This window comes from Engystomops pustulosus, chromosome 6 (assembly GCF_040894005.1).
Source record: "Engystomops pustulosus chromosome 6, aEngPut4.maternal, whole genome shotgun sequence".
NCBI classification, from domain to species: Eukaryota; Metazoa; Chordata; class Amphibia; order Anura; family Leptodactylidae; genus Engystomops; species Engystomops pustulosus.
In genome coordinates, this window is record NC_092416.1 from 54,116,223 (window position 1) to 54,130,590 (window position 14,368).

Below are 14,368 nucleotides of genomic sequence, written 5' to 3' on the forward strand. Positions count from 1 at the left end.
GCCCCACATTTTTTGTATTTCTAAGTTTAAACCCTTAACGACATTTTAGTTTTTTCACTTCCATTTTTCACCCACCACCTTCAAAAATCTATAACTTTTTTTTTTTCATACGTTGGTGTACGGAGCTGTAAGTTTTAGGACTGTGCGACCTTTTGATCACTTTTTATAGATTTTTGTAATATTTTTCAAAATAGCAAAAAAGTGACATTTCGACTTCGGACGCTATTTTCCATTACGGGGTAAAATGCAGTGAAAAACTGTTATTATATTTTAATAGATCAGGCATTTTCAGACGTGGCGATACCTAATGTGTTTAGCATTTTTACTGTTTATTAATATTTATATCAGTTCTAGGGATTTTAATTTTTAGGGTACTTTAACCCTAGGTTGTCTGATCGATCCTATCATATGCTGCCATACTACAGTATGGCAGTATATGGGGATTTTCCTCTTCATTCATTAAATTCATTGGGTTAAAACGAGACAGACCAGAGTCTGTCATGGCGATGGATCACCTCTCCCCGATGATGTCACGGGGAGCAACAATCCGCGGAAAGGTGGCGACGCTAATGCATCGCCATCTTTTTTAAGCTGCCGGCGGTGATCGGCGGGAAAACACAGGCGATCGCTGCTAGCACCGATTGCGGGTATTACTGGTAAGCCTTTGCTGCAATACGCCGCAAAGACAGGCTCACCCATGCTCCTTTGCCCTTGCCAGCACGTTGTGTGCACCTTACCCATCCTGGCTCCTGTCACGATCCCGTCCACTGTGCGTGCGCTTCCCTGACTCCTAGGGCTTCTCTAAATTTAAAGGGTCAGTGTGCCATTAATTGACGCTGGTCAATTTCACAAATTCTATTTAAGCCTGCCTCTTCCTGCAAATCATGCTGGATCTTTGTGCCTCACAGCCTTAGAAAAATCTGCCAAGCGATTATCCTGCGTTGCTGTGTCTCCTGTCTTCCTGTGTATTCCTGTGTATCCTGTGTTCCTGCTCCTGAGTTCCTGTGTCCTGTGTCCCGTGTGCCTGGACCTCCCGTTGCTGACCCCAGATTAGACTTCACCTTGCATCTCTGCTGCCTGCCTTGACCTGACCTCCAGACCGTCTCCTGCTAAGGTACCTCGGCTGCCACCGCTGGCTAGTCGCACCTGTGGAACGACCTGGTGCTACCTTGCCACAGCAAGTCCAACCCGCTTTGCGGCTGGCTCTGGTGAAGACCAGGTGCCACTTAGACTAGGGTCCCAGGTGTCGGCTAGTACCACCTCCGACAGTGGTCCAGAGGATTCAAGCATCCTGAATCCTGACAAGTTCCTCCAAAAGAAGTCCATTTACTTTAAAAAGATGACAAAACAAAAAACGAATAATTTTTTAAGAACTGCTTTTCTTGTATAACAGTAAAACATATATTTATATCCCCACAAGAAGCAGTTAATACATTTAATTTGATAAGGTACTACAAATAGTACAACTTGTCTCATAGAAAAAAGCCTTTTCCAGTAAGTTGCAGATTTTATGACCGAACAAAAAGAAAAACTTGGAATAAGATAATGAGTTTCAAGATTGGGTTGTCTGATATGAGAAACATTAAATAAAACCGATTAATGAGAACCTGGCATCAGCGACCTCCGTCCTTCCCCCACAAACCACACAAAGTACCTTTTTAGATGTCTTTATACATGTTCCACTAATGCCTAATTGATGGGATTACAGCCAACATTCTTCTAAAAAGTATTTTTTGATGGAAGGGGGGAGCTACAGTATACAGTCAAGCTAGCCCACATATTCACTGATGCTGCTAAGCCAGCTCAAGAGAATTCCTGAAGGGAGGAGGTGAGGGCAACAGTGGATTTGTGTGACTTGGCTCCGAGATAATATTTACCACTCCCTCGGGAACATGGGGGTTAAGAGTGATGCTGGCTATGTGAGGAGAAATGATCTTTGCTCTTCACCCCTCTGTTAGGAATTCTCTTCAGCCAGGCTAGCACTGTCGGCAAGGAGTGTGGGGTAGCTTGAGTGTATACTGCAGCTTCCTGCCTCCATGACTGGAACAGAGAACATAAATAAAAGTCTTTTTTAACCCTTTCACGACCCGTGACATAATAGCACGTCACGGGTCAGCCGCGGGTGCATGGAGAGGGCTCACGCGCTGAGCCCTCTCCATAGCCGGTAAGTCTTTGCTGCATATTGCTAGGACCGATCGCGGGTGTTTTCACCTCGATTGCCGCCGGCAATGCTGCCGGCGGCTTCAAAAGGATGGCGGCGCCATCTCCCCGATGATGTCACGGGGAGCGGCGATCCGACGCCATGGTAACCTCGGGTCTCGCGAAGACCTGAGGCTACTTCGGGTTAACCCATGCATTACAATGTGCTATCAGCAAAGTCGAAAAAGGGCACTTTTTTGTCATTTAAAAAAATTTAAAAATTCTATAAAAAGTGATCACAAGGTCGAACAGTCCTAAAATTGATAACATTGTAAACGTCATCAAAATCCGCAAAAAACGACACCACCCACAGCTCAGTACACCAAAGTATAAAAAAGTTATTAGCACCAGAAGATGGCAAAATCCCCCAAAAAATGTTTGTACAGGAGGTTTTAATTTTTTTAAATGTATGAAAACATTATAAAACCTATACAAATTTGGTATCCCTGTAATCGTACCGACCCAAAGAATAAAGTAGACATGTCATTTGGGGCGCACAGTGAAATCCGTAAGATCCAAGCCCACAAGAAGGCGGCACAAATGCGTTTTTTTACCAATTTCACTGCATTTGGAATTTTTTTCCCGCTTCCTAGTACACGGCATGGAATATTCAATACCATCTCTATGAAGTGCAATTTGTTACGCAGAAAATAAGCCATCACACAGCTCTGTACATGGAAAAATAAAAAAGTTATGGATTTTTGATCATGGGGAGTAAAAATTGAAAATGAAAAAACAAAAAAGGGCCAGGTCCTGAAAGGGTTAAAAGAATGCTGGCTCTAATCCCATGGATAGAGGCATAAGTGGAGCTTGTACAAACATCTAAAAGGTAATGTGTGTGGTTTGTTCTCTTTAAATAACCTCAGGAAACCCACAGACGTTTGATTGGGGGAGCCAATAAATTCCATTTGTATACTGTGCATTGCAGCCACAGCTGCAGGTACTACTCCCAGCCACTACAGTGATCACAGAAGATTCTGTTCATGGCCTTGCACTCCCTGTTTAGCTGATCTATGTGGGACTGGGAGTTGGCTCCACACAGATCAGACATTGATGGTCTTTCCTTACAAAATGCTGTTAATATTGAATGTTGAAATACTTCTTTGACTAAGGACTGTGTAGTTATATATTAAATCAATGAACACGATTGCTACTCTAAAAAATGGTTTAATATCTCATGACTACAACTATATGACAAACAATCGTTTTAAATGCTGCCTTGACTTCACTATTTCTCAGGCTATAGATGAAGGGATTGAACAATGGGGCAATGAAGGCATATAAGGCAGATATAACTCTATCTTGATCCATTGAGTGACTGGACTTAGGCCGAAAATACATAAAAGTAGCAGAACCGTAAAACAAACTCACAACAATGAGGTGAGAGGAGCATGTGGAGAACATTTTCTTCCTTCCAGATGTTGACTTTATTTTCACAACTGTTGCGATGATGTGTGTATAGGATACAAGGGTTAATAAAAAGGAGCTGACAATAACGCAGCCACAGGCCACGAAGAGGACAATTTCATTTATCCAGGTTGATGTACAGGCCAACTGCATTATAGGTGGGATGTCACAGAAGAAATGGTTGATCTTATTATGCCCACAGAAGGACAAGCTAAAAGTAAGACTTGTGTGTATTAAAGAGTTAATAGCGCCACCAATCCATGATACTGCAACAAGCTGAATGCATATTCTTTTATTCATAATAGTCCCATATAAGAGAGGGTTACATATGGCGTTATAGCGATCATAGGCCATCACTGCAAGAAGATAGCACTCTGTCCCACCCAGGAGGAAACACGAGAACATCTGTATGACACAGCCGGATAATGCAATGGTCTTCCGGGTTGATAGAAAGTCTGACAGCATTTTGGGCACAGTGGTAGAAATGTAACAGATCTCTAGTAATGATAAATTGGCAAGAAAGAAGTACATTGGGGTGTGAAGAGATGGAGAAAGTCTGTAGGCAAAGACTATGGATATATTTCCTGTTACTGTGGTAGCATAGATAAGCAAAAATACTGCAAATAATAAATGTTGGAAAACTGGAGCCCCGGAAAATCCTAGAAGGATGAATTCTTTAATTGTAGTTTGGTTCATTTAAATCTGAGGAATAATCCAAATACTCTTATTAATGAATTGTAACGGATCTCATAATTTCTCATCTGATCTGTCTAATCTCACTTTTTCTATATGGCGGATACTAGTAGAATGATCAGAAGCTAAATAAAAGTGTATAAAAACCTGTAGCCTTATAATCTAACCACATTGTCAGCACACAGTGGAGTGGAATCATGAGGTGTCTGCTTATAGAGTCCCCACCCACACTCTGGAATTTTACACTGACCATCACTGAGTAATAGGATCTAAAACAGCAATAAAACTGAGAACAATTGTAAGTAGGGGGTTAAAAATTATCCTTATTTTGTAGGCTTCACTAGTGCATAAAAATTTGAGAACTTTATTTTATGGACAAACCCCTTTAACTGGTTCAGCACCAAGGTCATTTGGTTCCTCAGGATCAGACACAATGGGGGAATTTTTAAATTTCCCATGGTGTCCCAGATCTACTAAAAGAGATCTAAGAGATTTATACTCTAGCCTCCACCCAGGACCTCCCTGCCACACCCAAAGTGGCGCGCATGGTGAAAACCACTGTAAAATGGGAAGATGGGGAGATTTACATGCATTCTCCGCCACAAAACTGACAGAGAAGGCATAAAAAATCTCCTCCAATTTTGTACATTTTTTTGGGGAGTGTCTTTAGAGGGTCTGCAGTTCGATTCTAACACAAGATCACAAAACATGGTGGATCTGCATTTCCTATAAATAGGTTTCTTAACTTTAATCAGTTTTCCTTTTTTGGGACTTTTGCAAAGCAAATTGTCAAATAATCCAGAAAAGTTGACCGCTTTACAAAACAAGTGTACTTTCAGTCAAACAGGGCACAGCTACTGTACAAAAAGTCAAAAAAATGTTAAAGCCATTCTATGAAATGCTCTACAACCTGGGTACATTTCCATTCATAAATTCTCTCCTATTTGATAGTAAGGCAGTAAATATAGACTATTATACATCTATTATTCGTCTATTACAAATAACAAGGTGTATCTTGGGCCAACAGTCTTGAAAAAATGTTTCATCTATTTTCATGTATGTGTCCCTGTATATATATCAGATACTGTGTAATACCTATATATTATTTGTGCTATGCAGAATGTTATGCAGAATGTTATGTAGCCACTGTCCCGTTCTTATTTTTGGCGTATCTTTGTTAATATTACAAATTTTGTCATTCATTTTACACTAGACCTATGTGAAGTGGAATAATCTGCTCAATTTAGTTATCTTACAGCAGTACATTGACTTGCAATTCTCTATAAAATAGTAAGTAAAATAGAAGATTAAATAAATGGTGTCAAATGGCAGATTCAGTCAGTATATAACAGAATGTGCAGTCCAAAAGCCATAAATATGAAATAGGACAGAATGAATAGATATTTCAAGGACTCACCTCTGCAACCTTCATTGGTTGTCTTGTCTGAAAAGGAAAGGATTGTGTGCAAACAAGTCTTTCCTATGAATGTCACAAGATAAAAGATCACAAGTGGAGCTTCACATGTAACACATCTCGTGTTGAATGTTGGTTTGGCAGTGCCATGATGTGACGGATATTATTAAAATGTGTTATGAATTTCTATTGGGACTAATAGATCCTCTTGGGGGAATGACGGGGATGCTGATTACGTGTAGAAAAGTAGAGAAACTTCATAAAAAGTTTTTGCTTAAACAGATCTTTCCTGCATAATTGTATGACTTTGTTGGTATTTTTCGTAGAGTTGTTTTCTACAAAATTTCTGGAACAATTTGATAATAAAATATATATTTAACAGATTGCGACCAAAGACGAAAATGCTCATCCTTACTAGTAGGCTGTTGCTGCATTAGGACGAGCATTCTTGTCCTTGTGATCTGGCTGTGAGAGTGTGTGTTGATCAGCAGCAGGATACCGGTCGTTATACACAGCAAGGTCCCTTCTGCATTTGCCTAGTACAGAGAATTCTTCATGCAGGGCAGTTTAACCCTGTAGCTGCTGCATTCAAACTTGATCATGGCAGCTAAGGAGAGTGAAAGTCACTCTGTCACACTACGGGCCGTGGGATGCCAGGGGTTGCAATGGTAGTAGGACCTCTGTACAAGACCTCTTTGACTGCAATGTACTCATAGCTTTTAGGCCCTGTCCAAAACTGTGAGTGTAACTGACGAACTGTGTCAGTGTAACAATCACAGATAAAATACATTGCAGTACAGAAGTACTGCAATGTATTGTATAAGGGATTATGGTATACCAAGTGTATTCCAGAAAGCACAAGAGCATAAACTACCCTTATTTCTGCATCATATTGATGAGTGAAAAGCATTGCATTCCCTCTGGCTGCAGGCACTTGAGAAAACTTCAAGAAAATAAACAGGAAATCCAGCACTTCTATAGTTCTTGATCTTTATTTATCCATGAGATAAATAAAGAGCAAGGCACTCTTCATTTCTGCTAGAAGTCATAGGGATTGAGACATTACTCAGGTAAAAAAGTATTCTTGACTTGGAATATACTGAGTTGTACACTATGTCCTATTAAGAGCTACCCCACAGTCGCGGACCGATCCCAGGTCCAAAGATAAAGTATATATAAAAACAGTCTGACCAGAGCTCCTATTGTGTCTCTTCAATGTTTTTTTTGACAAATCCACGATATCGTTCCACTCTCACTCCTTAGGAACTTCTCTGGTGTAGTTCCACACAAATAGGCATTAAGATGAAAATAGACCACTGTTCAGACGATTCAGCTGCGTTTTCTTATATCTCGTAACCACTACGGGGCTACTGTAGAAAAGATTTAAGCAGCAATAGTGTAGTATGTCCAACCAAGTAAAATTTATTTAGATAAAAAGTTACTCACAAAACAAAAGTAAAAATGTGCATATAAAATACACCATGCGGATGCCAGTCTCGCTAGTTCGCCCGACCCAGGGTTTTGCTACCACGGTTTCTTCCGGGGCGTTGCTGGCTAGCTAACTGGGCGTTGCTGCATCTTAATGCCTATTTGTGTAGAACTATACCAGAGAAGTTCCTAAGGAGTGAGAGTGGAACGATATCGTGGATTTGTCAAAAAAACATTGAAGAGACACAAAAGGAGCTCCGGTCAGACTGTTTTTAAGTATTTTTGACTGCTGGCCACTGTGGGGTATCACTGTGACTGTTAGGTAATGGGGGCATCTTTGCTGTGACTGCTGGCTACTGGGGGCATCCCTGCTGTGGCTACTGGGGACAGTTATGAAGTAGCAACTAAATTTTATGATTGATGGTCACCACAACATGAGGGTTGCTGCGTGAGGAAGGTTGAGAACCACTGGTGTTGAGGTTTTAAATGATCTGATGTTTAGTGCATAGAAACAGTGATAGAACAAAACTTGCTGAATAGAACCTATCCAGGGGGATCTACCCCTCCTGTTTTTCATGCATGCTCGCAACTTGAGCTACCCAGTACTGCCCTATATGACCCCAGGTGTCTGCACAAGAAGGAAACCTCCTCTGCAACTGTTTTGGGAGTGCACCTTTTCTCAGGCTTTGTTGGACGACTTGAAACATGCACTCAGAGACTGTGAGACTTATTTACTAAGGGTCGCCGGATCGCATTTCCGTCGGACTTCATGACATTTTCGGGGTTTGCGCCACTGTGACTGGTATTGAGTGGGGGATTGTGCTGCACGCGATCGGATTTTGCTTTCACATGACAGAAATTGGGGGGCAGGCCGTTGGACAATCCAACTGATTCGGACTGATCGTGGGATTTAACCGGTTTTTTCATTTCCATTTTTCACTCTCCACCTTCAAAAATCTATAACTATTTTATTTTTACACTTAAAGAGCTGTGTGATGGCTTGTTTTCTGCATAACAAATTGCACTTCATAGTGATGGCATTGTATATTCCATGCCGTGTACTGGGAAGCAGGAAAAAAAATCCAAATGCAGTGAAAATGGTGAAAAAATACATTTGCGCCGTTTTCTTGTGGGCTTGGATATTACAGCTTTCACTGTGCGCCCCAAATGACATGTCTACTTTATTCTTTGAGTCGGTACGATCATGGGGATACAAAATTTATATAGGTTTTATAATGTTTTCATTCATTTACAAAAATTAAAATCTCCTATACAAAAAGTTTTTTTTAAAATTTTGTACGGAGCTGTGGCTGGTGTCATTTTTTTGTGATATTTGATTATATTTTCAATGATATCATTTTTAGGACTGTTTGACCTTTTGATCACTTTTTATAGATTTTTAAAATATTTTTCAAAATGGCAAAAAAGTGCCATTTTCGACTTTGGGCGCTATTTTCCGTTACGGGGTTAAATGCAGTGAAAAAACGTAAGTATAGATAGATCAGGCATTTTTGGACATGTTGATACCTAATGTGTTTATGATTTTTACTGTTTATTTATATTTATATCCGTTCTAGGGAAAGGAGGGTGATGTGAATTTTTTGTTTTTTTTATTAGAATTTTTTTTAAAAAACTTTTTTTAATTTTTACTATTTTTCAGACTCCCTAGGGTACTTTAACCCTAGGTTGTCTGATCGATACTACAGTATGGCAGTATATGGGGATTTTCCTCCTAATTCATTACAATGTGCTATCAGCTACCCAGCAGGCGGTCGTGAACCAGTTAAGATTCAATTTGTGTTGTCAGACAATGCACTTACATACACCAGGTAGAGGAAGGTGAACTCCAGTGGACCTGAGCGGGGAAGCGACAGATGCAGGATATCGGGCACACGATCTTCGTGAATCACGGCACATGTGCATTCCGGTCGGACAATTCACTTTCGGGGATCGTGCAGGATGGATAAGTAAATGTGCCACTTATGTACCATGATAAGCTTTGTGAATTGTTTGAGTGCGCACACACACGGCTTTCCGGGATGTCTGGCAGCTTATAAACTGTTTGAACTGTTTGGTTTTCCAGGAGATGCCTCACTTGACACATAAGGACTAGAAGATTGGAACCTTCTCATTCTCCCTACTCTTCTCTTTGTGTCTGTTTTTCTTAACGTTTCAGGCATGTGAACACACCACCCTCTGCCCTTTATTTTCATTCCCTTTCCCATTTCCACTCGTAAACATCATGTGGTTTTGGGTGTATTGCAGTTAGCAAAGTTCTTTGTATGTGGTCTTAAGTCTAGGGGTGTCAAACTCATTTTCACTGGGGACCACATTAGCCTCGTGGTTGCCTTAAAAGGGCTGAATGTCATTTTATTACTGTATAACTGTAGCTACACATTAACAGTTAAGTAAGCTGTTTAGTGGTTACATTCATACAGTAATAACATTACAATCAGCCCTTTGGGGGTAAACAGAAAGCTCAAGTCAAGGTGATCCTCCAAGAGCCGTCACAGTGTTCCTTCAGTAGCCAAGTCACAGTGCTCCTCCAGTAGCCACATCACAGTGCTCTCCATTACATAGATACCATAATAAAGAAAACTGGTAAAATTTTTACCAGAACCAAGCCTACTACATAAAACAGAACCAAAACCAAGTAGGGTAAGACAGATCAGCTTATATTGCACCTGATTTATCACAGTGTCCTATCTTGTATAATAAATCTGATGTAGTAGACTGTTTCTGTGTAGGTCACCCTGATAGGGCACATTCACATGGCCGTCTGCGGGGACGTACATGCGGCCGCAAACTTGCGGCCGCATGTACGTCCCCATAGATGGCAATAGCGGCGCGGCGCAGATGCGGTGCCACACATGTGTGGCACCGATCCGGCCCGCACACCGCAAAAAGATAGAGCATGCTCTATCTTTTGGCGTGTGTGCGGCCGTGCGCCGCTATTCTCTATGAAGGGAGGAGGGGCTGCCTCCTCCTCCTCTCCAGCACACGGCGGTATGCCCGCACGGCGGGCATACCGCTGTGTGAATGTACCCATAGGAGAAGAGTCACAGCAAAGTGGGGATGTTGATGATTTGTGATCTCATGGGTAAAACAAGCACTTACTTTAACCACTTCGGGACTCTAAATTCCCTACTTTTGATGCAGATAGTCATAGCACCCAAATAAATTCATAACTTATATTTCCTAACTGTCTGCTTTATGTTGGCATGGTTTTTTAAGATACCACCTATTTTACTAGAATGTTATGAGGCTCAGATTTTGGGTGCCATTTTTACATTTTTTTGGAAAATCAGCAAAACCCATATTTAGATGGACCTGCTCAACTTTTAATTAACTGCTAGAGGCCTAAATAATAGCTAGACTTGTAAATTAAACTACACCCCTTAACGTATGAAAAACAACTTTTGAGAAGGTTGTTAACCCTTTAGGTGTTTTATAGGGGTGAAAAAAATGGAGGTGCATTCTGCAAATTGTAATATTATTGGAAATACACACATTTTGGGTGGCAAATTAAACATTTGCAATTTGCAAAAGGCTCCACAAAGTTTGATACCCAATTTCTCCTGAGTGCACTGATACTGAAATCTGGTTAAAGGCTTATTTTTTTGCGAAAAATGCTGTTCTTTTTAGTGGTCTTATTTTATAGTTCAAAACTTTGTTAGCACTTTTTAGAGCATTTTTAAAGGGTATTAAAAATTATATTTTTTTGAGTGTTTTTTGGGGTTGTTTTTTATGGGGTTCCCTTTGCGGGTCTAAAAAGGATTTTGTTTTATTTTGCAGATTGTCACGGATGCAGCAACACCAAATATATGGGGGTTTCATGTATTGTATTCAATTTAACTGAAGAACTGAAGAAAAACTAATTTGGAGAAAATCTTGTTCATTTTAGCATCACCATCTTTTCATAAACATAACTTTCTTATTTTATGGCTGAAAAATCTGGTCAGGGGCTTATATTTTGCAAGAAGAGTTGTTCTTTTTAGTGGTATTATTTTAGAGTGCGTAACTTTTTTTTATCGCTTATTAATTACATTTTTTTTTCAAAGTTTTTATGGATTTTTTCCTGGTGTTTACTGTGCAGGTCCACTAATGATTCTGTTTTATTATGCAGTTACGGACACGGCAGTACCAACTATGTAGAGTTTTTTTTTGTTTTGAGTTTTTTATACTTTATTAAGTGTTTTTATGGGAAAGTGAAATTTTAGGGGCTTATATTTTTATGTATTTATATATTAATTATTCTAATGTTTAAAATTCTTTTACTTATACTTACTTGAACTTGAACCAGCGATGCTCTGATCGTGGGTTCAATTCCAATACACTGCTCTACAATACTAATTCATTGTGGAGCAGTGTAATCAGTCTGGCATGCAGACACATGCGCAGACAATTTACAGTCAGACCCGGAAGGGGACTGACTGCCAAGAGCATCGCGCAGACCTTGGGGCTGCCCAGGAGTGGATAGGATTCCCTGGTAAGCGGCACAGGGGTTCCAATCTATCTGAGCTTTTACATGTATTTGAGAAGTGTCTGCTCCAGTTCTGTGTTGCGGCACTGTGACAAGACTCTGACAAGACAGAAATGAAGTGTACTTAAAGGGGTGTGTTAGTGGTTAGTTGGAGTTTGCGACACATTTAATACAGCAACTCGAAAGAATTGTTTCAAATGCTTTATGATAAAGGTGTACCAAAAAATGTGCGTCAGTATTCGATCATCTGGCACATTTGTGAGGAAAACTGCAGTAAGTTAGAAAGTTGGAAGGATATAAAGGAATGGAAGGGATGCAGAACCGAAGTCAAGGAGGGCTGATTGATGTGAGGCTGAAGAGGCAAATTATAGATGGAGGTATAACATCTTGGTAAGACAATACATTCATCTATATCTGCAAAGCTATCACCATTGCTGCTACAATTATTGTCATTGTCTTGCGGTCTCTGGGCAGTACCTGAAATCTCTGGAAAAGAATTGAGGATGTCTGTCCTGAATTAATACCTGATTGAGTGGTAGAAAGCAGACTGGTGATTCAACATCATCATCATACATCATATTACTTATAACAACATTTTATGATAAAAAAATCTACTTTAAAACTTTACTTTCTACTACACCAAAATTAAAGCACCAAACAACAAATTCATCCAAAAACGAAGGAACAGAAGAGTCTGAAGGCTAAGAAAAAGCTGAAAAAAAGATTCTGGTACAATCTTTGTGTCTTAGTTTTAATATTAGGCATTAGATAGATTAGATACGTCTGAATTATATTATGAATAATATTATGTCAGCCAAGGATAGAGGTTGGACTGTTGATGGAGAGTAAAATAAGTTTAGAGAATAAATTAAAAATGGATGTTTCCTGAAGCTTCTCTTTACTTGGTAAAGATTCAGTTAATGCAGGTATATTGGATAGGTGCATATAATACAGTTTCCTAACATATTTTCTGGATAAAGTTCTGCACAGCCAATGGACAATAGAAGCATTGTCCAGGACCTTCAATGTCTGTGACCTAAAACTATAAGACAAACTATCCGCTTAACAGCTGCCTTCACATCACTATTTCTCAGGCTATAGATGAAGGGATTGAGAAATGGGGCAATGAAGGCATAGAAAGCCGATATCACCCTATCTTGATCCATTGAGTAACTGGACTTGGGCCTAAAATACATAAAAGTAGCAGAACCGTAAAAGAAAGTCACAACCATGAGGTGAGAGGAGCATGTGGAGAACACTTTCTTCCTTCCAGATGTTGACTTTATTTTCACAACCGTTGCGATGATATGTGTATAGGATACAAGGGTTAATATAAAAGAGCTGACAATGACGCAACCACATGCCACAAGGAGGACAATCTCATTTATCCAGGTTGATGTACAGGCCAACTGCATTATAGGTGGGATGTCACAGAAGAAATGGTTGATCTTATTATGTCCACAGAAGGACAAGCTAAAAGTAAGACTTGTGTGTATTAAAGAGTTAATAGCGCCACCAATCCATGATACTGCAACAAGCTGAATGCATATTCTTTTATTCATAATAGTCCCATATAAGAGAGGGTTACATATGGCGTTATAGCGATCATAGGCCATCACTGCAAGAAGATAGCACTCTGTTCCACCCAGGAGCAAAAAACAGTACATCTGTATGACACAGCCGGAGAACGAGATGGTCTTAAGGGATGATAGAAAGTTTGACAACATTTTAGGCACAGTGGTAGAAATGTAACAGATCTCCAGAATGGATAAATTGGCAAGAAAGAAATACATTGGGGTGTGAAGAGATGTAGTAAGCTTGTAGGCAAAGACTATGGATAGATTACCCATTACTGTAATAACATAGATGAGTAAAAATATGACAAAGAGTAATTGCTGGAAAACAGGAGCCCCGGAAAATCCTACAAGGATGAAATCTATGGTTGTTGTTTGGTTCTTTTTTAGCATTTTATTCTTCATATTTTTATAACTGAGGATTAACAGAATCACATAAAAATTTTAACTCAAAATAATTAAATCTATTTTTAAGTATTTTATAAGGCTACACATGAAAAAAGGGGGTATGTTGTCTGGTGCCATCATCCATTCATTCCAGCAGGTCCTGTCTGAGAGTCGTGTGTTGGCCACATTTCCTGGCCTAAATTGCCTTGCATACATGGAATTCAGAAAATCATAGTGAGTTATTGAATTATACTGCATTATAGTATACAGGCGGTCCCCTACTTAAGGACACCCAACTTACAGACAACCCATAGTTACAGACAGGCCCCTCTGCCCATTGTGACCTCTGATGTAGTTCTCTGGATGCTTTACTACAGTCCCAGACTGCAATGATCAGCTGTCAGGTGTCTGTAATGAAGCTTTATTGATAATCCTTGGTCCAATTACAGCAAAAAATTTGAAACTCCAATTGTCACTGGGACAAAAGAGAAAAATTATTCTAGAACTTCAATTATTAAATATACAGTTTCGACTTACATACAAATTGAACTTAAGAACAAACCTTTGGACCCTATCTTGTATGTAACCCGGGAACTGCCTGTACATGCCATGCATTTAGTGTCATGTCACCATGATAAAGTACAGCCACGGTAATTCAAAAACTCACAGCATCACATCTCACTATGGTTAAAACTTCTCCATGCATTAGCCTTGATCGGACAGAAAATGGTCATCACAGTATGACAGTATGATGCTGTAGGAAAATGATATTGCTAAACTGCT

General features: G+C 39.8%; 2 protein-coding genes across 2 annotated transcripts; both read right to left on the reverse strand.

The window, feature by feature from the left end:
* Positions 1–3,366: 3,366 nt before the first annotated feature.
* On the reverse strand, positions 3,367–4,302 carry LOC140065907 (olfactory receptor 5V1-like). The gene has a single exon (XM_072113467.1). It carries the CDS (start codon positions 4,300–4,302, stop codon positions 3,367–3,369), a length of 936 nt encoding a protein of 311 aa, XP_071969568.1.
* Positions 4,303–12,646: 8,344 nt separating this feature from the next.
* On the reverse strand, positions 12,647–13,591 carry LOC140065908 (olfactory receptor 5AP2-like). Its single transcript, XM_072113468.1, has one exon. The coding sequence runs from the start codon at positions 13,589–13,591 to the stop codon at positions 12,647–12,649; it is 945 nt and encodes a 314-aa protein (XP_071969569.1).
* Positions 13,592–14,368: the final 777 nt, after the last annotated feature.

Bases quoted from the DNA above. Each gene is read 5' to 3' on its own strand.
- LOC140065907 (XM_072113467.1), bottom strand. From the start codon at position 4,302: ATGAACCAAACTACAATTAAAGAATTCATCCTTCTAGGATTTTCCGGG.
- LOC140065908 (XM_072113468.1), bottom strand. From the start codon at position 13,591: ATGCTAAAAAAGAACCAAACAACAACCATAGATTTCATCCTTGTAGGA.